Source organism: Dipodomys merriami, unplaced genomic scaffold, assembly GCF_024711535.1.
Source record: "Dipodomys merriami isolate MVZ:Mamm:240054 unplaced genomic scaffold, mDipMer1.0.p SCAF_718, whole genome shotgun sequence".
NCBI classification, from domain to species: Eukaryota; Metazoa; Chordata; class Mammalia; order Rodentia; family Heteromyidae; genus Dipodomys; species Dipodomys merriami.
Genome location: NW_027206311.1, coordinates 67,023 through 91,853, shown reverse-complemented (window position 1 = coordinate 91,853; position 24,831 = coordinate 67,023). Strand labels below are relative to the sequence as shown.

The following is a 24,831-nucleotide window of genomic DNA, read 5'->3' as shown; positions in this document are numbered from 1 at the left end:
GCCTCTTTCGCCCCTCCCTCTCAGGCCTGGATCAAGCCCCCGCTAGCACCAAGGCGGGTGAGTCCCCCTTTTTGAAAAGCCAGTCCGGGCAAACAGGGAACAAAGGCCCCGGAAGGAGAGTCTAGGCGCTGCCAGGAGGCCCAGAAATAGACATCACGTCATCCCCTAGCCTAGCAGCGGCAAGCGCCATTTGGTAGCATCAGAAGGACCCCACCATTACGATGCAGAATGGAGCTTGCTGGGCTTCCTCACAGCTCCAGCATCCAGCTGACCGGCTTAAGGAGTGGCTTCCTTTTTGCTCCCCACCCCCGCACCCCTCTCTCCCCAGAGGCCACCGCCTCCCCTGGCTGCCAGCCACACAGTCTCCAAGCTGCCATCTTGATGCCCCATCCCACTTGCCACCTCCCTCCCCCGCAGCCCTTAGAAGTGGGAGGGGGAGGAAGGGGCACCGCCCTGCGTGCCCCAAGGGGAGGGCTCGGCCTACCCCACCTCTCCTCTCCACAGAAGGAGGGGTTCACGTCCTCCGCACGCTGGCTGTTTTCACCTCCAGCAGTGCTGACAGTGCACCGAACAAGGTTTTAGCATCCTGGACATTCCCACCCTCGGGGGCCCTCCGGCCTGGCCAGCTCCTGCATCCCCACAGCTCAAGTTCAGGCGCTGTTCACTGACCACTTACTTATTTTATTACCTCAGGCCTGATTCTATCAGGACTGGCACTTTGAAGGATCCTATCTGGGATTCACTCCCAGCCCATTGCTTGGGCCTTTCGGCTTTGCAACGGTTCTGACCACTTCAAGCTTACTTTGCCCGACTCTACTTACCAAAGCTAGGTCGAATGTTGGTGATCTCAGCCATGTCGTAATCAGAAGCTGTTGCTATAAATGCTTTTGCAATGGTCAAATAACTCTGGTATTCCTCAGTCAGTGCCGAGGCTGCTGCTGTAGAGCTCTAGATCAGGGGAGGGGGAAGGTATCTGGTGGACGTCTCCTGCGACGGTCCGGTCCCTGGTTGTCAGCTGCGTTCTCCTCTCAAGATGCTCCAGGGATGCTCTGAGCTAAGGATGCAGGTGCAGTGAGACTGGTCCTGATGCGAGATAGGCTCCGCCTTTTTCCGAATGACCCTCGGCAGGAAGACTCCGCCTCCGTCCGAAAGGTTCCGAAAGGCAGACCCCGCCCCCTTCCCAGAGGTCTTCGGGAGTAAGCTCCTCCCTCTGCCGAGTTTTCCCGAGGGCGAGGCCCCGCCCTCTCACGCGCTGGGAGTCAGAGGCAAAAATTCCAGTCAGAGGCAAAAATTCCAGTCAGAGGAAAGCCGCTTTGGTGTGAGCCGGTTTTAGTGAGTGGCAAACATCTGTGATCTCATTTGGAATGTGAGGCAGGAGAATCGCAAGTTCTAGAGACCTCAGAAAACAGATTTGTAGGTAGATAATAATGACAGTTTATAAATCCTGTGATTCTTAGCTCCCTGGGCTAGTACAGGAAAATATTCTGGGTTCTAAGACTTTGGAAAAACAAAATTCTGTATTGCCTTGATTTCCGTATCGATTGCCGTTATTTTTATGCATTTCTGACACCATAGACAGTAATTATGGAAAATGTCTTGAACTTTAGAAACTGAATAAAGACCAAATCTGTAGATGGTGGCCCAACTCTGAAATTTTGCTAAAAATCTTTAATCATACACATAAAGTTGAAATTTGTGATGTGTTAAATCAAGTTTGTTTGTTTGTTTTTTTACCCTGAAAAGTGCTTTACTCAGTGTTGACTTTTCCACTTTAATGAGCTTCACGTGCTTATGAAAGGAGGGGGGAGCAAACCAAAACATGCGTTCCTAAAGATCAAAAGGAGGACACAAAATTTCTGGAGAAACAATAACTTCTGGAGACTTTCTTGTATTTTGGAGAGTTGGTGTGATTTAGCTAAAGTCAGGTTAATGGTGATTATTGCCAAATACATGAGTTCCTCCCCTCATTTTATGTGTGGAAACTTCCTTTCTGGATTCTGCTTACACACTGTTGCTTCAAATACAGAAATACTTGTCATGAAAGCATTTTTCCAGCTTTCTTGTAGAAAAGTGGAAAGAACATGTGCCTGGAAATAATTTTTATTCAAAAACAGTTATTGGACATTGACTAGGCTTGCAGTCACCTTCTTGGACATTGGGTCCATGCATTGACGGGGCTGAGATGACAGATACCTGATTCCCTGGTGACAGAGGAACTTTGTAAAATCCCCCATTAAACTTTAGTCACAGGTACATTGCAGAGACCACATCACCTAAATTAATATCAGCACTTTTTTTTTTTTTTTTGTGGGTCGTGGATCTTGATCTCGGCCTGGTCCCTCAGCTCTTCAGCTCAAGGCTAGCACTCTACCACTTCGTGGATCTTGATCTCGGCCTGGTCCCTCAGCTCTTCAGCTCAAGGCTAGCACTCTACCACTTAAGCCACAGAGCCCCGTCTGGCTTTTTCTGTATATTTGGTTCTGAGGAATCGAACCCAGGGCTTCCTGCATGCGAGACAAGCACTCCACCACTAAGCCACATTCCCAGCCCCAACCTCCCAGTTTTTAATAAGATTGCTCCGTGGGTAGAGAAAGCGAACTGGTCCCTTTAATACTCCCCCCCCCCCCAGCCCGCCCAATAACAGACGTACTTGCGATGTGGCTTCATTGGCCCTCAACTATCATGGCGCTTGGTGTTCGGCGCATGCTCCTTGGTGCCCTGAGTCTCCGCGCTCCTGGACTCGGGGGCGCGCACGACAGTCTCTGCCGTTGCCTGACTTCCGGTGGTGCCGAAGCTGAGTTTCCGCGGGATCCGGCCGGCCTGTGATGGTACTGGGTCTGTGTGTGGTGGGCGGGAAGAGGCGGGCGGGACCTGAGGCTCTTGGACCCGGGTGTCCAGGACCTGGGGTCTCGGGTCTGAAGGTGGGCGCGGGGTGCGGAACTGGAGCTAGAGGAGCGAAGGTATTAAACTGGTAGTGCGGACTTGGGCCAGCGTTCCCGCCGTTGTGGAAAGCGGTGCTTGGGGCCCTTTTGGAAATGCTTCCTCAGGAGTGGGACGCGCGGGGCGGCCTTCGAGCTTAGCATTCATTTGTCTTGTAGGGCTGACTTTGGTTCCCAAGGGATCAGGTGTTTTCGAACTCTTGCTGTGTTGGAAGCACTTTGAGCCGATTCCCCACACACTGCTAACTGAATAGCAGCTGTCAGTCTGTCCCTCCCTCCCTTCTGCCCTCCCTTCCTTTTCTTCCTTCTGTCCTTCCCTCCCTCCCTTATCCTCTCCCACCCCTCTTCTTCTTTCTCTTTGTGGGCCTCAGACACTCATCTGTGAAATAAAGGACTTTTCTAGATTACTTTCACTCCTTCCATCATCACCTCCCCCCTCTCTCCCCACAGTTTAACCAAGATAAAAAACATTGGTTGGTGGGTGAGGAGGGGTTTGTTTTTAATGTTCTAGAGTAACCACATCAGGGAGGTTTAAAACCTTATAGATCAATCTCTTAGAACCAGAAAGAGCTTTTAAAAAATTTTTTTAAAGTTCTCTAGTCCAAATGTTCTCTAGTACTCCTATCAATTGGATGGTCATTCAGACTTTGCTCAAAGATTGCTAGTAATGGAGAACTAATTGTAACAAAAAGGTAGTTTAGTTTGTTCTTGGACCTGTTTAGGAATGTAAAGTTTTCGAGGATGGAAAGATACAATCAATTTCCATGCAGTGCTTAATGCTTGGTCCAAATGTTGCACAGTTGGTTGTTCAAGCCCATTTAAATTCATTTGTTTATTCAGGGAACATTCTCTTAGCATGTGCAATACCTCAACACTGTTGGGTAATAGGGACACTAGTTGAAGGATTCCTTTTTCTCAATGTAGTTTTGCAGAATGGAGACAGACAAGTAATGAGATACTAAAAAGTGATGACTCTAAAAGGTTTGCCAACAGGTTCACTAAGACATATAATATCCTTAGAATTTGGTAACTAGAACTGAAGACAAGAATCCAGAAGTAACATAGTACCAAGAACAATAGAACTCTCTTTTTCAACACATTTCTGCTATTGTAGCCTGTTTTAACTCCATTTTGCTTTTGTATTATTTCTATTAATGGCAGTACCTGTTTATGAAAACACCAATAGCAAGCATTTGTTGATCATTTATTATCTAATGAGTAGGTGCTAATGTTTTTATTTTTTATTTTCTTTATTTTTTGCCAATTGTGTGGCCTGAACTCTGGGCCTAGGCTCTATCCCTCAGCTCTTCAGCTCAAGGCTACTGCTCTACCACTTAGGCACAACACCACTTCTGGATTTTTCTGCTTATGTGGTGCTGAGGAATCGAACCCAGGACCTCATGCATGCAAGGCAAGCACTACCACTGAGCCACTTTCCCAGCCTAATTTAATGTTTTTAAACTGGTACTGGGGCTTGTACTCAGGGTTCTTGTTCAGCTTTTTCACTCAAGGCTAGTGGTCTGCCACTTGAACCATAGCTCCACTTCTTGCTTTTGGCTGGTTAATTGGAGATAAGTCTCTTGATTTTTCTACCTTGCCTAGTTTTGAACCAAGATTCTCTGATCTCAACCTCTTGAGTAGCTAGGATTATGGGTATGAACTGTTAATGCCTAGCTTTTTTTTTTTTTTTGGGTCCGGTCATGGGACCTGAACTCTGGGCATGGGCATTGTCCCTCAGCTCTTCAGCTCAAGGCTAGCACTCTACCACTTGAGCCACAGCGCCACTTCCGGCTTTTTTCTTTTTGCTTATGTGGTGCTGAGGAATCGAACCCAGAGCCTCAGGCATGCAAGGCAAGCGCTCTACCACTGAGCCACCTTCCCAGATCCAATAGTCAAAGAACCTTTTTTTTTTTTTTTTGGTGGTCACAGGGCTTGAACTCTGGGCCTGGGCGCTGTCCTTCAGCTCTTCAGCTCAAGGCTAGCACTCTACCACCTGAGCCACAGCGCCACTATCCCTGGCTTTTATTTCATTTTATAGATAAACAGGTTCAAATTAAGTAATTAATATAAGGACACAAAGTTAGAGAGAAATTGATTTAGGAAACAAATTCAGACAGTTTGAGTTCATATACTGCTCTTAGGGTCATGCTATTCTCTTTCTTATGGTAATAGTAGAAACTAACACTAATGACTTAGTCTTGAATTCTTTTAACAGCTCTGTAAGCTAAGAACAATTATTATTGTTTTTTTTTTTTTTGTGCCAGTCCTGGGGCTTGAACTTAGGGCCTTGGTATTATCCCTGAGTTTTTTTTGCTCAAGGCTAGTACTCTGCCACTTGAACCACAGTGCCACTTCCAGCTTTTTCTGTGTATGTGTTGCTGAGGAATCGAACCCAGGGCTTCATACATGCTAGGCAAGCACTCTACCACTAAGTCACCTTCCCAGCCCTATTCTTATTATTCTTAAGATTGAAACACAAGTTTTGGGAAATTGAGATGTGCAGAAGTTGAGTTGGGATTTGAACTCACTCATCATTTTCTCATCTTTCCCTCAAAGGAATAATGGGCAAGATTGAACATGAATGAAATGAAAAGCTAATTGAGACAATGTTAGTACTGTTATGAAGATGATAAGCACTTGCTTTTATCCTTTTAGAATGGCTCAAAAGTGGGACTTTTAAAATGTTGCCCTGTAAGAAGAGAAGAACTACAATGACAGAGTCTCTACAGCATGAAAGCAATCAGGAAGAAGATGACTTAGACCTTGAGTCAACTGTTAAAATAGAATCTGACCAGGTTAGAGACTTGGGGTCATTGTCCTGGGGTTCAAGTCATGACAGTGCAGTTGGCTTTGAAGTTCAATCTGTGCAAGATGCAGGAGATCAGCTTGGTGTGGAGGATCCATCTTTGACCCCTAGGATGATGCTTACCCAGCATACAAATTTACCAGTCTTGGATTCTGTTGATGCAGCTGTCTCTCAAGGAATCAGCCTATCTTTGGTGGAGTCTTCAAATCCTCTTAATGTACAAATTAGTAAAGGAAAACAACAGGCTACTGCTTCAAGAAGAGGGAAGAAAATTGCCCTCAGGCCTGGACCAGTTACCCAAGAAGATAGAGCTGATCAATCTATCATAAAGGAGCCTTTTCCAGAAGAGCCTAGTGAAGAAGTTAAGGAAGAAAGAGGTAAGATATGAAATGTCTTGGATTTATATTTTCCTTGTTAATTTAGGTGGAGCATCTCTAATCTGAAGATCTGAAAACTAAAATATTCTAAAACTTTAAAAATACTAATATGATGCTAAAGTGGGAAATTCCATATCTGAAGGATTGTAGTTAAAATGTAGATGCAGGGCTGGTAAGGTGGCTCAGTGGTAGAGTGCTTGCCTCCCATGCATGAGGCCCTGAGTTTGATTACTCAGCACCACATAAACAGAAAAAGCTGGAGTGGCACTGTGGCTCAAGTGGTAGAGCACTAACCTTGAGTTGAACAGCTGAGGGACAGTGCCCAGGCCCAGAGTTCAGGCCCTACGACGGAAGAAAAAATGTAGATGTAAACTGGGTGTAGTGGTGCACACCTATAATCCTAGCAGTGTGATAAGTGTAGGTAGGAAAGACCCCATCTGGAAAAAAAATAACTAAAGAAAAAAAGGCCTGTAGACATGGCTTAAGTGGTAGATGGCTTGTATAGTGAGTGTGAGAACCTGAGTTTAAATACCCAGTACTGCCAAAAAGAGGGAAGAAAGGAAGCAAGGAAGGGAGGGAAGGGCGGGTGGGCAGGCAGGTACTAGTTACTCATACTTGTAATCCTGACTTCTTGGGAGACTGAGGTCAAGAGGATTGTATTTGAAGCTAGGATGGGCATACCTTCAAGACACCTTTTTAACAAGTATTTTGTGGTGTATGCCTGTCATTCCAGCTCCTACAGGAAGCCTAAAATAGGTATTATGCACCAGGGCAGCAAGTGAGACTACCTCAAAAATAAGTACAAAAGAGGAGTAGAGTGCCTGCCTAGAAAATACAAGGTCTTGAGTTTAAACCCAGTACTGCAAATAAAACAAAACAAATCCCAGGTATACTAAAAAAGTATTGTACAAAACAGTCCTCAGACTGTATTATAAATAATGTGTGAAAAATGCATCAATTTTTTGCTTAGACTTAGTTCCTGTTACCAAAATACCGCATTAATGTATATTCCACGTATTCCAAAATCTTAAAAAAAATGTAGACCTGGGCTGGGAAGGTAGCTCAGTGGTAGAGCGCTTGCCTTGCATGCATGAGGCCCTGGGTTCGATTCCTCAGCACCACATAAGCAAAAAGAAAAAAGCTGGAAGTGACCCTGTGGCTCAAGAGGTAGAGCGCTAGCCTTGAGCTGAAGAGCTAAAGGACAGTGCCCATGCCCAGAGTTCAGGCCCCACGACCGGACCCCCCCCCAAAAAAAAAAAAAAAAAAAAGTAGACCTGAGCATTTCAGGTAAAAGATACTCAACTTGTTCTATTTTGTCATTGTTTTTCTCTCTCTCTCCTTCGTTCTTTCTTTCTTTCCTTCGTTCTTTCTTTCTTTCTTTCTTTCTTCCTTTCTTTCTTCCTTTCTTTCTTTCTTTCTTTCTCTTTGGTTCTGGGGCTTGAACTCAGGGCCTGGGCACTGTCCTTGACCCTCTCCGTGCTCAAGGCAAGCGCTCTACCACTTGAGCTACAGCGCCACTTCTTGCTTTTTTTTTTTTTTTTCTAGTTATGTGGTACTGAGGAATTGAACCCAGGGCTTCATGCATGCTAGGCAAGCACTCTTCAACTAAGCCACATTCCCAGTCCCTGTCATTGCTTTTTCTGTAGTACTTTTATAGGAAAGTATTTCTACAAGGAAGATTCTGATTTTGTTTGTAATTTGAGCCACAGAGCTCATTAAGCATCAACATTGAACTTTATGAATGGGTAGAAACTTTTTCCTTTATGTTCTTTTTGTTGTTGTTGTTGGTCGTGGGGCCTGAACTCTGGCCTAGGCTCTGTCCCGCAGCTCTTCAGCTCAAGGCTACACTCTACCACTTGAGCCACAGTGCCACTCCCAGCTTTTTCTGTTTATGTGGTACTGAGGAATGAAACCCAGGGCCTCATGCATGGGAGGCAAGCACTCTACCACTGAGTCACCTTCTCAGCCTCATTTTAAAAATTATTTTGACTACACTTTTTTTATTTTTCCTTTTATTTATTTTTTGCCAGTTGTGAAGCTTGAACTCAGGGCTTGGGCACTGACCCTGAGCTTCTTTTGTTCAACTTAAGCCACAGTGCCACTTCTGGCTTTTTCTGTATATGTGGTACTGAGGAATTGAACTCAGGGCTTTATTCATGCTAGGCAAGCACTCTACCACTAAGCCACATTCCCAGCCCCGTTTTTTAATTTTTTAGTTTTTTACTTTTTTTTTTTTTTACCAGTCCTGAGACTTGAACTGAGGGCCTGGGCACTGTTTGGTGAGCTTCTTTGCTCAAGGCTAGCACTCTACCACTTGAGCCATAGTGCCACTTCTGGCTTTTCCTTTTTATGTGTTACTAAGGAGTTGAGCCTAGGGCTTCATGCATTTGCAGCCCCTGTACTTCTTTCTTATGTAAATTGTCAAAATTGTTGGGGAATCTAATGACCTAATTGAATCTTTTAGAGATATTACAACATTCTTGAGATTAAAAACAACCAGAGTAACTTCATACTCCAATTTATCAGAGATTCATGCAAATTTATATACTGTGTTGTTCACTGAAGCTTCTTCTTTGGCTGAGAGAAACTTCTAAAGGATATAGGATTTAGATGTTTTCTTTCTCAGATCTCAGCCTCCTGAGTAGCTAGGATTACAGGTGTGAGCAACTGTCTCCTGGCTTCTTGTTGTTGTTGTTGTTGTTTCGTTGGTGGTGGTCGTGGAGCTTGAATTCTGAGCCTGGGTGCTGTCCCTGAGCTCTTCAGCTCAAGGCTAGTGCTGTACCACTCGAGCTACAGTGCCACTTCTGGTTTTCTGGTGGTTTATTGGAGATAAGAGTCTCACAGACTTTCCTGCCTAGGCTGGCTTTAAACCATGATCCTCAGATCTCAGCCTCCTAAGTAGCTAGGATTACAGGCTCCGGCTTGTTTTTTTTTTTGTTGTTGTTGTTTTGATCCAGAAGCTTGAACTCAGGGCCTACTTTTTGTCCCTGAGCTTTTTTTTTTTCCTTTTTTTTTTTTTTTTGCTCAAGACTGGTGCTGTACTGCTGTACTTCTTCTTCCCTTTTTTTTTTGACCAGTTTTGGGGCTTGAACTCAGGGCCTTGGGCTTCTTTTGCTCAAGGCTAGCATTCTATCACTTGAGCCATATCACCCTTTTTCTGTGTATGTGGTACTAAGGAATCAAACCCAGGGCTTCATGCATGCTAGGGAAGAACTCTACCACTAAGCCACATTCCCAGTTCCTAGTGCTGTACTTAAGCTACAGCTCCAATTCTAGCTTTTTGGTGCTTAATCAGAGATAAGAGTCTTTCAGACTTTCCTAACCTGGCTGGCTTGGAATTGTGATCCTTAGATCTCAGCCTCCTGCATAGGATTACAGGAGTGAGCCACCAGTGCCTGGCTTAGGCTATATGTTTTGAATTGAGCACAATGACAAAATAAAGGTCTTTTTTTGAATTAGCTAAAAATCAACTAGACAGTATAAAAATAAGTAAAAAAATTAAGAAATATGGAAAGTAGTTGGGTGTGGTGGTATATGTCTGTGACCTCAGCATTTGAGAGGCTGAGGCAGGAGGATAGAGAGTTTGAGGCCAGCCAAGGCTACATGATGAGTTCTGGGACAGTCTGGAATAGTAGGACCCATTCTCAAGGAAAAAAATAAAAAAGCAGAGCCAGGTACTGGTGGCTCATGCCTATAATCCTAGCTGCTCAGGATAAGATTTGAGGACTGCAGTTTGAAGCCAGGAAAGTCTATGTGATTTCTTATCTCAAATTGACCACTAAAATGCCAGAAGTGGAGCTGTAGAGCAACAACAAAAAACCCCTCAGAGATAGTACTCTGGTCCTGAGTTGAAGCCTCAGGATGGGGGCTGGGAAGGTGGCTCAGTGGTAGAGCGCTTGTCTTGCATGCATGAGGCCCTGGGTTCGATTCCTCAGCACCACATAAGCAAAAAGAAAAAAGCTGGAAGTGGTGCTGTGGCTCAAGTGGTAGAGCGCTAGCCTTGAGCTGAAAAGAGCTGAGGGACAGCGCCCAGGCCCAGAGTTCAGGCCCCATGATGGGACCCAAAACAAACAAACAAACAAACAAACAAAAGCCTCAGGACGGTGCAGAAAGTATACAGTGAAAAGTTTGTCACTTTTTATTGTCTCTTTGTTCTCCACATCTTCTGTTAGATCACTGTATATGTTCCTTATATGTATTTTAGAGGTAGTATTTTATGTGTAGAAACCTCTGTACATTTCTTTTTTCTCTGACAACTTAGTTTCCAATGTTTACTTCTGATAGTGCGTGAATGGTTCTTTTCCTTTTTAATGCTACCCTCTCCCCATTAAAGGAAGAATTATGAAGAATTCAGGTGAGAAAGTTGTCTAATGAACTTAGATGTATTTATAATGTTATGGTGATTCATACTCTTTTGCTCTCTGAAATTAGTTTACCCAATTAAGTCTTTAAAAAAAATTTATTAGACAGGGCCTTGCTGCTTATTATTAGCTGCTATCTTGTACTTGAGATCCTTCTGCTGCAGTCCCCCAAGTGTGAGCCACCTCTTCTGGCTGATGAGGACATTTTTTAGATACTGAATAAATGTATGTTAATGGTCATTTATAAAGGTCCCTTTGTCATCAGACTTCCCTTTCCCCCCATGTGATTAAACTTTTCTCTCTCCCTTGGTACTGAGGATGAACTCAGGGCTTTAAGCACTGTTTTCACTGTTCCAAATCCCTGATTTTTCTGTAGGAAACAAAACTAAAAGCATATTAGAATTAGAAGGATTTTTAGCAGTATTCTAGTTTAACTCCTTGACTTTACAGGTGAAGAATTTGGATCTGAGCTTTGATTTTGACACTTTTCATTTATGAATTTGTCTAACTAAAAAGACTATAAGAAAATGCTGATTTCTGTAAAGAGCTTGACTGAGAATGGGCAAAGTGTGGAGCAATATTTGTGATTCTTCTAGGGAAACCTCAAATGCATTCTGGAGGGGAGGAGATACCTTTACTGCCGTCAGGCAGCCAGTCTGCAGATCCAGGAGCCCAGCCTAGGAAATCATCCCAGCCAGATGTTTGTGCTTCTCCTCAAGAAGAGCCACTCAGGAGTCTGGCTCACCAAGCTGAGGAAGAGAGAGAGGATGGTGGACTCTTTATTCCAATGGGTAGGCTTTTCTTTTTCTTTTCAACGAAAAATAACCAACCAATTCTTATAGTATAGTATGTAGAAAACTGCATATAGCCTTAGCTATCCTGAGTTTTCTAGCAGGATAATTTCATATATCCTGAGTTATTTATCCACCTGGGTTGTCCCTTACCCTTATCACTTCCACCTGTGGTAACCACTCTCTTGGCTTGGCATAGCGTAGCATACATTTTTTGTTCATCTGCTCCATCTTTATGTAAATGGGATCAGATGTGTGTGCTTTTTTTGTGGCTTCCATTTTTCCGCTGAATATTGTGTTTATGAAATTCATCCATATTATTTTGTGCAACTGTGGCTTGTTTATTCTCATTGCCATTTGAATATGCTATTGAATATTGCTATGAATATTCTATTTTCATTGTTGTTTGAATTTTTTTTTTTGTCGGTTGTGGAGCCTGAACTCTGGGCCTGGGTGCTGTCCCTCAGCTCTTCAGCTCAAGGCTAGCACTCTACCACTTGAGCCACAGCGCCATTTCCAGCTTTTTCGGCTTATGTGGTGCTGAGGATTTGAACCCAGGGCCTCATGCATGCAAGGCAAGCACTTTACCACTGAGCCACCTTCCCAGCCCAAATATATATATATATATATATATATATATATATATATATATATATATATATATATTTATTCAACTCTTGGTGAGCATTTGGATAATTTCTAGTTGTAGGCTGCTCTGAAGGATACTGTTGTCAGCATTCTATTGTAGATCTTTTGGTGAACTGTGTACTTCTTTTCTTTTTTTTTTTTTTTTTGCCAGTCCTGGGCTTGAACTCTAGGTCTGGGCGCTGTCCCTCAGCTCTTCAGCTCAAGGCTAGCACTCTACCACTTGAGCCACAGCACCACTTCTGGCTTTTTCTGCTTATATGGTGCTGAGGAATCGAACCCAGGGCCTCATGCATGCAAGGCAAGCACTCTACCACTGAGCCACCTTCCCAGCCCCTGTACTTCTTTTCTTAAAAAAAATTGGGCTTGAATTCCTGGCTGGATTATTCCTTTTTTGGTAAGGACATTACTGGGGCTTGAATTCTGGGCCTGGGCACTGTCCCTTAGCTTTTTAGCTTTCATGTTCTAGGTTGGTTCTCTGCCATTTGATCCACAGCTCTACTTCTGACTTTTTTTTTTTTTTTTTGGGTCTAGTCATGGGGCCTGAACTCGGCCTGGGTGGTGTCCCTCAGCTCTTCAGCTCAAGGCTAGCACTCTACCACTTGAGCCACAGCACCACTTCTGGCTTTTTTCTTTTTGTTTATATGGTGCTGAGAGGAATCGAACCCAGGGCCTCAGGCATGCAAGGCAAGCGCTCTACCACTGAGCCACCTTCCCAGCCCTACTTCTGACTTTTTGATAGGTAATTGAGTCTTTTGGACTCTCCTGTCAGGGCTTGCTTTGAACTGCAATTCTCAGATCTCAATGTCCTGAATAATTAGGATTACAGATGTTAGCCACTGGTAGCCAGCTTGAATTATTCTTTTCTTTTTTTTTTTTTTGTCAGTTGTGGGGCCTGAACTCTGGGCCTGAGTGCTGTCCCTCAGCTCTTTAGCTCAAGGCTAGTTCTTTACCATTTTAGTTAGCGCCACTTTTGGCTTTTTCTGCTTATGTGATGCTGAGGAATCGAACCCAGGGCCTCATGCATGCAAGGCAAGCACTCTACCACTGAGCTACCTTCTCAGCCCTTGAATTATTATTTAAGTGTGGCAAGTATCTTTTCTCCTCTTCCTATCCCTTATCTGTTTTTTCTTTTTTAAATAAACCAGTTGCTGATCAGTTCTTTCCAGTTAACAGTTGGAAGTAGGGCTGTGGCTCAAGTGGGAGAGCACCAGCCTTGAGTGAAAAAGCCAATTGAGAGTGTGAGAGCCTGAATTTAAGCTCCAATTTTGGTTTTGGCACCAAAACCAAAAAATTATGTAATGAGTTTGAGAAATCATACATAGTTATGTTAGCAACTACCACAGCCAGATATGTAGTATATCTACATACTAAACATTCTTTAATTCCACTTTATTTTTCCCTTTTCTCAGCCAGTGGTAACTACTAATCTCATTTATATTTCTTTCTTTCTTTCCTTTCTTTCTCATTTGTCACTTGTGGGGCTTGACCTCTGGGCCCAGGTGCTATCCCTCAGCCCTTCAGTTAAAGGCTAGTGCTTTACTATTTTGAGCCAAGCAACACTTCCAGTTTTTTGGTGATTAATTGGAGATAAGAGTCTCACAGACTTTCCTGCCCCAGCTGGCTTTGAACTTCAATCCTGAGACCTCAGCCTCCTGAGTAGCTAGGATGACAGGCATGAGCCACTGGTGCCTGGCTTTTCTTTTTTTAATTTTTATTAATTTTTTTTTAAATTAAAGCAGGGCGCCAGTGGCTCACGTCTGTCATCCTACCTACTTAGGAGACTGAGATCTGAGGATCGAGGTTCAAAGCCAGCCTGGGCAGGAAAGCCTGTGAGACTCTTATCTCCAATAAACCACCAGAAAACCAAGAGTGGCACTGTGGCTCAAGTGGTAGAGTACTTGACTTGAGCTGAAGAGCTGAGAGGGACAGTGCCCAGGCCCAGAGTTCAAGCCCTACCACTGACCCCCCCCCAAAAAAAAAAAAAAAAGTTTTAAAGGTTTTGACAGTATATTACTTTACCCAAGATCATAGTTTCTTTTTCTGTTTTCTTCTAGAAGTTGTATAGTTTTGTGTATTTCTTTATTTTTGGTGCTGGAAATTGACTCCAAGGCTTTCTTGCATGCCAGACATGCACCTTACCACTCAGTTTATACTGTCAGCCTTTAGTTTTACATGATCTTGAGACAGTCTCACTGTGTTGTTCAGGCTAGTTTCAACATTCAGGAATTTAAGTAATCTTCCACCTGAGCCTCCTGAGGATTTTGGACTACAGCAGTTGTATGTATGTCATTATACCCAGCTATCTTTTGAGTTTATTTATTTATTTTTTGCGGGGTGGGTGGGGGAGGTCCGGTAGTAGGGCCTGAACTCTGGGCCTGGGTGCTGTCCCTCAGCTCTTCAGCTCAAGGCTAGTGCTCTACCACTTGAACCACAGGGCCACTTCCGGCTTTTTTCTTTTTGCTTATGTGGTGCTGAGGAATCGAACCCAGGGCCTCAGGCATGCAAGGCAAGCGCTCTACCATTGAGCCACCTTCCCAATCCCTATTTTTATTTTTTGTACTAATCCTGGAGTTTCAACTGAAGGCCTGGGAACTGTTTGTAAGCTTCTTTTTTTTCCCTCAAGGCTAGTGCTCTACCACTTGAACCACATCTCCACTTACAGCTTTTTTTGGTACTTAATTAGAGTTGTGTCTCATGAACTTTCTGGGTTTGGGCGCTGTCCGTGAGCTCTTCAGCTCTAGGCGAGCGTTCCATCATTTGAGCCATAGCGCCACTTCAGGTTTTCTAGTGGTTAGTTCGAGAGATAGTCTCATCGACTTTCTTGCCCAGGCTGGCTTTGAAAGGTGATCCGAAGATCTCAGCCTCCTGAATAGCTAGGATTACAGGGGTGAGCCACTGGCGCCCGGCTATTTTTGTTTTTTGAGATGGTGTCTCACTGTGTTTTTTCCAGGTTGGTCTTGAACACTTAGACTCAAAAGGTGTGAGACTATAGGTTTGTGCTACAACCCTTCTCCCCACCCCACATTTATTTCAGTACTGAGGTTTGAATTCAGGGTTTCATGTTTGCTAAACAGGTGCCATTTGAGCTACTCATCTAGCCATTTTTGCTTTAGTTATTTTTTTTCAGGTAGTATCTGTGCCATCCAGATTGCTGTCCTACTGTTTGCCTTCAGCATAGCTTTGGTAATAGGTTACAGGTGTGTCACTTTACCCACCTTTTTTTGTTTTGTTTTCTTTTAGTAGAGGTGGTGTCTTGCTAGCTTTTTTTGTCTGGACTGTTCTCAAACTGGGACTCTCTGTATGTCTATCTCCCAAGTAGCTGGAATTGAGATGTCTTGCTTTTATTAGAGTTTGAAGCTAGCTCAGATAGCAAAGGGTGTGAGACTCTTTTTTTTTTTTTTTTTTCCTTTCAGGGCTGAGGACCGAACCCAGGGCCTTGCACGCGCCGGGTGGGCGCCCTTCCGCTGGGCTAAACCCCCAGCCCCAGGGTGTGAGAATCTTATCTCCAGTTAAACACCTAAAAAGCTGGAAGTGGAGCTGTGGCTTAAGTGGAAGAGCTCTAGCCTTGGGCAGAAAAGCACAGAGACAGAGCCCAGGCCCTAAGTTCAAGCCTTAAGACAAGCACACACATACAGAAAGACTTTGTACCGGAAGCTTACATTTGTGTTTCTAGCTATAGAGTACATTAAAAGCCAGGACCTTCCTAAAGCAATAATGCCTGGAAAATAATTAGAGCAAAATAGACTTGGGCTGGAGCTCAAGTTAAAGGACTTAACCATGTCCAAAAAAGAAAGAAGTGCCGGGTGCTGGTGGCTCATTCTTGTAATCCTAGCTACTCAGGAGGCTGAGATCTGAGGATTGTGGTTCAAAGTCAGCCCAGACAGGAACATCTGTAGGACTCTTATCTCCAATTAACCACCAGAAAATTGGAAGTGGCTCTGTGGCTCAAGTGGTAGAGACTCGCCTTGAGCACATGAGCTCAAGAAGAGTGCCCAGGCCCAGAGTTCAAGCCCCATGACTGACATACATACATACATACATATATATATAATTTTTAAAAAAATTAATTATTCTCAGTTGTGGGGCTTAAACTCTGGGCCTGGACACTGTCCCTCAGCTCTTCAGTTCATATGGAGTGCTCTATCATGTAAGCCCCAGCACCACTTCTGGTTTTCTGGTGGTTAATTAGAGATAAGAGTCTCACAGACTTTCTTGCCCGGGCTGGCTTTGAACCATGATCCTCAGATCTCAGCCTCCTGAGTAGTGTGATTACAGGCGTGAGCCACCAGCACTGGTACTGGTGCTTGAACTCAGGGCCAGAGTTAGCTTATTTGCTCAAGGCTGGAGCTCTACCACTTAAGTCACAACTCCACTTCCAGCTTTTTTTTTTGCCAGTCCTGAGGTTTGAACTCTGGGCACTGTCCCTGGACTTCTTTTTGCCCAAGGCTAGCATTGTATTACTTGAGCCACAGCTCCACTTCTGGCTTTTTCTGTTTATGTGGTACTAAGGAATCAGACCCAGGGCTTTATGCATGAGAGGCAAACACTCTACCACTCAGCCACATTCCCAGCCCTACTTCCAGCTTTTTGGTGGTTAATTGGAGATAAGATTCCCATGGACTTTTCTACTCAGGCTGACTTTGCACTGAGATTCTCATATCTCAGCCTCCTGAGTAGCTAGGATTATAGGCATGCGCTACCAGCAGCACCTGGCCACTTGGGAGCTTTTCTTAATCTCTGTTTCAGTTTTCTCATCAGTATGGTGAAGAAAACAATAGTCTCTACCAAGCAGAGTGATTACTTATAAAAATAGGGGAATTAAGATCTATAAAGTATGTGAATGCATGGCTGACATAAAATAAAAATTCAGTGGATGGTAGTCATTACTGCTACAGTATCATTACCAACTCTGTTGTCATCACCCACCATCATTGTTTTTTCAGTGCCAGACAGTTGGTAAATTGATTTTCTTTTTGGCTAAGTTCCTAGTGTAGCTCTTATGTAGATAGATTCTGGTGATGCTCTTGATTTATTTGCAGAAGAGCAAGACAGCAAAGAAAGTGAGAAAAGAAGAAGAATGAAAAAGGGTACCAAGAGGAAACGAGATGGAAGGAGTCAAGAACAAGGGACCATGGCATATGACCTGAAACTGGATGACATGCTTGACCGGACCTTAGAAGATGGTGCCAAGCAGCATAACCTGACAGCAGTCAATGTGCGAAACATCCTGCATGTGAGTAAGCCTGGGCAGCTTGTCAAGTTGGAACGGAATGGAATCTTCCATCAAAATGAAGTACTTAGAAAATTCTTGACTCTATAGTATATCAATTATTAATTTTCAATATTGTAGGTTACCATGAAAAACATTTTACTTCTCATAAAAGTTTTCCCTTTCCACTAGGAATAAATTTGTAATCAACACATACTAAAGAAGAAAATTGTGTAACTACCTGTACTTCCATGTGCTTATTTGATTATCTACTGTATTTAGCAGATTTGAAGATGATAAGGTTCCTAGTGGATTTACACTTCTGGAATGATTTATCTGAAAAGCCCAGGGAATAGTTTATAGTACTTTGCACATATGTAAACATGTTCTTGAGCCACAGCTTCACTTCTGGTTTTTGAGTGGTTAATTGGAGAATCACAGGTGCTTTTCTGCCCAGGCTGGCTTTGAACCACAGTCCTCAGATCTCAGCTTCCTGAGTAGCTAGGATTACAAGCGTGAGCCATTGGCGCTCATCCATAATGTTCTTTATATATAGCAATACAGCTACTTACAAAGCCTTTGCTGGTTGTTAGTCTTTCTCTTAAACATATTACTTTTTTTTCTTTATTTCTTTTCTATGCTGGTACAAAAGCTTGAACTCAGCATCTTGAACTTTTGCTCAGCTTTTTTTGTGGCTCTATACTCCTTGAGCCATACCTCCATTTCTTGCTTTGGCTGATTAATTAAAGATAAGAGCCTCATTTTTTCTGCTTGGGCTGGCTTTCAACCTTGATCTTCAGATTTCAGCCTTCTGAATAGCAAGGATTATAGGTGTGAGCCACTGGCACCAGGCTAGTTATATCTATTCCTGTTTCTAGGAACAACTAATAAGATGAGTGCATTTTCTGCTACATTGTTCCATACTGTGTGGTCTCTCTAAAACTTACTTTGCCTCCTTTGTGTTTAGTTATTTTTCTTTACTCCAATTTGAAGCTATTTGAGAAACTAGCTTTCATTTTTGATCTACATAGGTTTAACATTAGAGTTAATGTAGATATGAATATTGTCTAGATGAGAAATCTTTTGGCATAAAGTGAAATTTCATCTTTCTCCAGGAAGTAATCACAAATGAGCATGTGGTAGCGATGATGAAAGCAGCCATCAGTGAGACAGAAGACATGCCAATGTTTGTGAGTAATTGTCACTTTTTCAGTGTTGTGGAGTTCTGTAAACCAAGCACAAGAGGTCACTTGAGAATTGATGAACAGTTTGGCAGCTGGGGAAAAGTTAGCATTTCAAATCTCAAGAATGACATTGTGATTTTTACTATTTTCTTTCTATTTTTTCTCCTTAGGAGCCTAAAATGACACGCTCTAAACTGAAGGAAGTGGTGGAGAAAGGAGTGGTAAATATTCTGTGTTCTTCTTTGTTAAGCTTGGTAAATAGGATCTAGTATTCATAGAGAAACCATAGGAAAAGTTTTGGCCTGTGTTTGCCTCTCAAAGAATTAGTTCTGCCAGGCGCCAGTGGCTCATGCTTGTAATTCAAGCTGCTAAGGTGCTGAGATCTGAGGATCACAGTTCAAAGCCAGCCCGGGCAGAAAAGTCTATGAGATTCTTCTCTCCAATAAACCATCAGAGGTAGCACTGTGGTTCAAGTGGTAGAGATCTATCCTTGAGCTGAAGAGCTGAAGGACAGTACCCAGGCCCAGAGTTCAAGCCCTACGATCGACCAAAAAAGAAAAAAAAGTATTTCTGGGCTGAAGGTGTAGCTCATTGGTAGAATACATGCCTAGCATATGTGAGATGTTGCTATTGATCCCTGTCTAGTACTACAGAGTGATGGTAAGTACCTATAATTCTAGAATTCAGGAGGATTGAAGGTTTAAGGACACCCTGGGCTATATAACAAGTTTCTGTCTCAAACGTAAAGACAAAGGAGAAACAGTACATGAAGTTGCTTTAGTTGATATGAAAATGTTGCTTTTTGAATTTTCTAGATAAGATAACCATTTGTAAACAATGAACTATGGGGGCTGAGAAGGTGGCTTGCCTTGCATTCATGAGGCCCTGGGTTCGATTCCTCTGCACCACAGAAGCAGAAAAAGCTGGAAATGGCGCTGGGGCTCAAGTGGTCTAGCCTTGAGCTGAAGAGCTGAGGGATAGCGCCAGGCCCAGAGTTCAGGCCCCATGACCAACAAAAAGAACAAACAAACAAAAAACTCAAATGAACTAGGACATTTTTTAATTCATGTTGTAACATGTGGAAGTGTTTACAGTTGTATTTTTCAAAGTGTTCCAGAGACTATTTGTATCAAAATCACCTTGGTATGGTGTGTTTATAGTGCTTATTAAAAGTGCATACTTTTGGGCCTACCAGAGACCTAGGAATCCAAACCCACAATCAGGACCTGGGAATATGCACTGTTGTAAATACCATAGTTTGTTCTTTTAAATACTGAAGCATATGAATGACTTGAAGGCTTTTTGGTATATCTAGTACCATGCTGTATACATTTGTCCAATTTGTGCTTGCTTTTTAGAAAATAGTAGTACTAGGGTTTGGACTCAGGACCTTGAACTTGCTAGGCAGTACTCTGCCACTTGAGCCATGCCCTGAGCTCTTTTTGCTTTTATTTTTATTTTTTTAGAAAGATCTCATATTTATACCTACTCCTGCCTTACATTCTTTGTGTAGCTGGGATGACAGGCATGTGCTACCACAGCCATCTTTTGTTGTTTGAAATTAGATCTCACAAACTTTGTTTGAGGTGACACCTCAACCTGCAGTCCTTTCAATCTGACTCCTACCTAGCTAGGATAACTGATGTGAGCCACCATGTCCATGCAACATGTGGTTGCACACACATATAATCCCAGCAGTCTGGAGGCTGAATTGGTTTGAGAGTTTGAAGCCAGCCTGGGCCAATAGCAAGTTCCTAGTCAATCTGAGTTACATAGCAGATTCCAGGTTAGCTTGGGCTATGTAATATGACTCTGTCTCGAAAAGAAAACCAAAACCTGATTCCAAAAGTTTATTTTACTTTTATTTTTGCAGTATTGAGGTTTGAACTCAGAACCTTACTCTTGCTTGACTGGTTTTCTACCACTTGAGCTATACCTCCAACCTGGCTTTATGCTAGTTATTTTGTAGATTGAATCTCAGGGACTTTGCTGCCCAGCCTGGCTTTGAATCATGATCCTCTAGATCTCAGCCTCCTGAGTAGCTAGAACTATAGGCATGAGCTAATGGCTCCATGCTCAAAAGGTTTCTGTGACATGTATCACCTTAGGTTTGTGTGGTCTTTTTTGTTGTTGTTGGTTGTGGGGCCTGAACTCTGGGCCTGGGTGCTATCCCTAAGCTCTTCAGCTCAAGTCCAGCACTTTACCATGTGAGCCACAGAGCCACTTCTGGTATTCTGGTGGTTTACAGAAGATAAGCCTCCTAAGTAGCTAGAATTATGTGTGAGCCCCTGGCATCTGGCTCTATAGCCTTTTTTTGGGGGGGTGGGGTGGGTGGATATCAGAGCTTGAACTCTGAGACTTATATTCTTGCTTGGTTTTCACTCCTGGGTGGAGTTTTTATCACTTGATCATGACTCTCCTGTCTTTTTGCTGTTTATTTGGAGATAAGAATCTCTTGGATTTCTCTGTCCAACTGTGAATCTCAGATCTCAGCCTCCTGAGTCGCTAGGATTTATAGATGTGAGCTACTGGTGTTTAGATGTGTAGTTTTAAATAATTTACAGATCGTTTTCTTATCCATTGTTCCATAAACCAAAGTATGATATAAAAATAGGCAAAACATTTTTTTCACGTATTTTAGATACAAGTGAATCTTACTAGACTTAAGGGCTAAATGCTAATGTCCTAGATGCCCTCCCCCCTTTTTTTTTCTAATAAGCTTTGACAAATGTTTGATAGTATACCCTCAAGGATAATCAACACTTGTAGATCAGGTTTAGCTACTGGTAAATGGTTCTTTCTGGTGGGAAAGAGGAAGTAAAAATGAAACACTATCATTTTCTGTTATTTATTTATTTATTTATTTATTTATTTATTTATTTATTTATTTATTTATTTATTTATTTATTTATTGTAGGTAATTCCAACCTGGAATATTTCACCAATTAAGAAGGCCAATGAAATTAAGGTAAACTTGGAAGAGGTCATTATCCCTGATTTCCAGAAAGACTTTACCAGTTTTTTATTTTGCTTATTGTTTTTATGCCGGTCTTGGGGCTTGAATTCAGGGTCTGGGCACTGAATCTGAGTTTTTTTTTTTGTTTTTTTTTTTTGGGGGGGGGTCCAGTCGTGGGCCTGAACTCTGGACCTGGGCGCTGTCCCTGAGCTCTTCAGCTCAAGGCTAGCGCTCTACTACTTGAGCCACAGTGCCACTTCTGGCTTTTTTCTTTTTTTGCTTATGTGGTGCTGAGGAATCGAACCCAGGGCCTCAGGCATGTAAGGCAAGCGCTCTACCACTGAGACACCTTCCCAGCCCGTGAATCTGAGTTTTTTTGATCAAGACTGGTGCTCTACCACTTGAGCCACAGTGCCACTTCCAGTTTTCTGGTGGTTTATGAGAGATAAGAGTCTCATGGATTTTCCTGTCCGTACTGGCTTTGAACCACGATCCTCAGATCTCAGCCTCCTGAGTAGCTAGGATTATAGACAAGAGCCACTGGTACGCCCAGCTACTTCAGGCTTTTTTAGTGATTAATTGGAGATAAGAGTCTCATGGACTTTCCTGTCTGGGCTGGCTTTGAACCATGATCCTCACTTCTCAGCCCCCTGAGTAGCTAGGATTGCAGGTGTGAGCCAGTGGCACCTGGCAAGATTTCATCAGTTTTAAAGTGTATGAACTTTCTATTTGTAACTTTTTAGATCTGTCTTCTTGTTTTGATTTTTTTTTTCCATTCTATTCTTAGGTTTGCATGTCATAGAACCACTAACTCTAGCTTCCTGTTTGCTTTAACTTAGAATTTTTTTTTTGGGGGGGTCTGGTCGTGGGGCCTGAACTCTGGACCTGGGTGCTGTCCCTCAGCTCTTCAGCTCAAGGCTAGTGCTCTACCACTTGAGCCACAGGGCCACTTCCGGCTTTTTTCTTTTTGCTTATGTGGTGCTGAGGAATGGAACCCAGGGCCTCATGCATGCAAGGCAAGGGCTCTACCACTGAGCCACCTTCCTAGACCCTAGAATTTTTTTTCTAATTTAATTCTCTTAGAATTTCTCCCCAGCTTTCTTTCCCTTATTTTCCAGATACATAGGTTTTGTGCTTTTTATTGTTCCCTTCTTTCCTCTTCTTCCTCCCTCCATCCCTTCCTCCTTTCCCTCCCTTCCTTCTCTTCTCTCCTTCCATTCTGCTGATACTGGGGCTTTAACTGAGGGCCTCCCTACTTTCATGCAGTTTTCTTACTTATGGCTAGTGCTCTACCACTTGAGTTAAACTTTCAGTCCAACTTTTTGTTGATTAATGGAAATGGAGTCTTGCTGGGCTGGCTTCAAACAGAGATCTTCCAGGTCTCAGCTTCCTAAGTAACTAGGATAACAGTTGTGAACCCTTGTGCCTGGCCCTTCTTACCCTCTTTCTTTCCTTTCCTTCTTTCTTTCCTTTCCTTCCTTCCTTCCTTCCTTCCTTCCTTCCTTCCTTCCTTCCTTCCTTCCTTCCTTCCTTCCTTCCTTTCTGTCTCTCTTTCTTTCTTCTCTCTTTCTTTCTTTTTTCTTTCTTTCTCTCTCTCTTTTCCTTCCTTCCTTCCTTCCTTCCTTTCTCTCTCTCTCTTTCTTCCTTCTTTCTTTCCTTCTTTCTTTCTTTCTTTCTTTCTTTCTTTCTTTCTTTCTTTCTTTCTTTCTTTCTTTCTTTCTTACTCCTGGGGCTTGAACTCTGGGCTTGGGGATTGTCCCTGTGCTCTTCAGCTCAAGGCAAGCACTCTACCCCTTGAGCCACCGTGCCACTTCTGGACTGCTGGTTTTCTAGTGGTTTATTGGAGATAAGAGTCTCATGGTCTTTCCTGCCCGGGCTGGCTTTGAACCGCGATCCTCAGATCTCAGCCTCCTGAGTAGCTAGGATTACAGGTGTGAGCCACCAGCGCCCAGCTTCTTCCCCTCGTTCTATGCTATCATTGGAACCCTAGCCCTTGTGCATGGTGAACATGCATTCTACATCTCATTTTTTTCTCATTGTATTAATGCAGCCTCCGCAGTTTGTGGACATCCACCTTGAAGAAGATGATTCCTCAGATGAAGAGTACCAGCCAGATGAAGAAGATGAAGATGAGACTGCTGAAGAGGTCAGTGGGTATTCCTTAGTACAGAAGAAAAAATTGACTTCATTAGACTGGGTATACTTTGCTTCCTTAGTGTTATCTCCTATTCTGTAGATGTGATTGAGATGTAGCTCTGTTTTCTATTTTTTTGCTGAGATATTTCTGTTTTTCATATTTAATTTTTAACTTTTTCATGAAATGTAGCATACATATAAACACAAAAATGGGTAAAAAATAAAACTCATAATTTAAATAATTGCTTTGTGAGTCCTCTTGACTTCTTCCAAAGTCAAGAAATACAACATTGCCTGGACAACCTTAGTATGCTCTTCCCAGTCAGTGTCACCTCCTTCTCCCTGACAACAATCATTAGTCTGACTGAAAACTACTCATTTTCTTTATAGTTATATCACTTACATATGTATTTCTGTATAATATAGTATTTACTGTTGATGAAATCTAAATGCACCCATACATGCATATGTTTTCTTTTTGCTTTTTGTTGTTTTTGTTTAACAATGTGCTTTTGAGATTCATGGATATCATTCCCTATATCCATAGTTTTGTTTTTGTTTGTTTTGTCAGTACTAGGGTTTGATTGAAGTCAGGTCCTTGGGCTTGCTAAGGCCAATGCTCTACTGCTGAACCATGCCTCTACCCCTTTATTGCACTGCTTATTTTTTATGTTTTATTTACTTTATTGTTATAAAGATGATATACAGAGGGATTACAATTACAAGAGTCAGTTAGGTAAGTACATTTCCTTTCATAAAGTGTCTTCTGTTCTCTCAGTCTCTCCCTGTGCAACGTTTATTATTTTTATTTTTATTTTTGTTGGTCGTGGAGATTGAACTCTGGGCCTGGATGCTGTCCCTGAGCTCTTCAGCTCAAGTGGAGTGCTCTACTACTTGAGCCACAGTGCCATTTCTGGTTTTCTGGTAGTTTATTGGAAATAAGAGTCTCACAGACTTTCCTGCCCAGGCTGGCTTTGAATTGTGATCCTCAGATCTCAGCCTCCTGAGTAGCTACGATTACAGGTGTGAGCCACTAGCGCCTGGCAGCACTGTTTATTTTGGGGACAGAATCTTGATTCTTGCTCTGAGCCATGCCTAGACTGTGATGTTTAATGTTTTTTTTTTTTTTTTTCGGTCGTGGGGCTTGGGCGCTGTCCTTCAGCTTTTCAGCTTAAGGCTAGCGCTCTACCACTTGAGCCACAGCTCCACTTCCGGTTTTTTCTGCTTATGTGGTGTTAAGGAATTGAACCCAGGGCCTCATGCATGCAAGGCAAGCACTTTACCACTGAGCCACCTTCCCAGCCCATGTTTAATTTTTTATTTCCTGCTGTGGCTGGTCTGACAGCAGGTGCTACAACCATCTTCCTTTGAGATGAAATCTTGTAGACTTTTCTGCTTGAGCTGACCTAGAACTTTTTTTTTTT

The 24,831-nt window shown here is 42.9% G+C and overlaps 2 protein-coding genes across 5 annotated transcripts in view; one reads left to right on the top strand and one right to left on the bottom strand.

Moving 5' to 3' along the window:
• The window catches only part of LOC138818148 (synaptotagmin-11), a 30,374-nt gene extending 29,269 nt beyond the window's left edge, over window positions 1-1,105 (bottom strand). The window contains exon 1 of the mRNA XM_070009075.1: window positions 822-1,105. Within this exon, the coding sequence (XP_069865176.1) occupies window positions 822-855 (34 nt within the window). The 5' untranslated portion in view covers window positions 856-1,105. The remainder of the gene's footprint in view (window positions 1-821) is intronic.
• Window positions 1,106-2,765: 1,660 nt separating this feature from the next.
• Window positions 2,766-24,831, top strand: part of LOC138818137 (GON-4-like protein) — an 85,668-nt gene continuing 63,602 nt past the window's right edge. The window contains exons 1-8 of one of the 4 annotated variants that reach the window (XM_070009060.1): window positions 2,766-2,828; window positions 5,595-6,122; window positions 11,080-11,274; window positions 16,962-17,155; window positions 18,247-18,321; window positions 18,486-18,536; window positions 21,233-21,283; window positions 23,322-23,417. In XM_070009060.1, the coding sequence (XP_069865161.1) occupies window positions 5,621-6,122; window positions 11,080-11,274; window positions 16,962-17,155; window positions 18,247-18,321; window positions 18,486-18,536; window positions 21,233-21,283; window positions 23,322-23,417 (1,164 nt within the window). In that variant the 5' untranslated portion in view covers window positions 2,766-2,828; window positions 5,595-5,620. Of the gene's footprint in view, window positions 2,836-5,495; window positions 6,123-11,079; window positions 11,275-16,961; window positions 17,156-18,246; window positions 18,322-18,485; window positions 18,537-21,232; window positions 21,284-23,321; window positions 23,418-24,831 lie in introns of those variants that run through there. The other 3 variants (XM_070009059.1, XM_070009061.1, XM_070009058.1) reach the window with 3 other exon arrangements.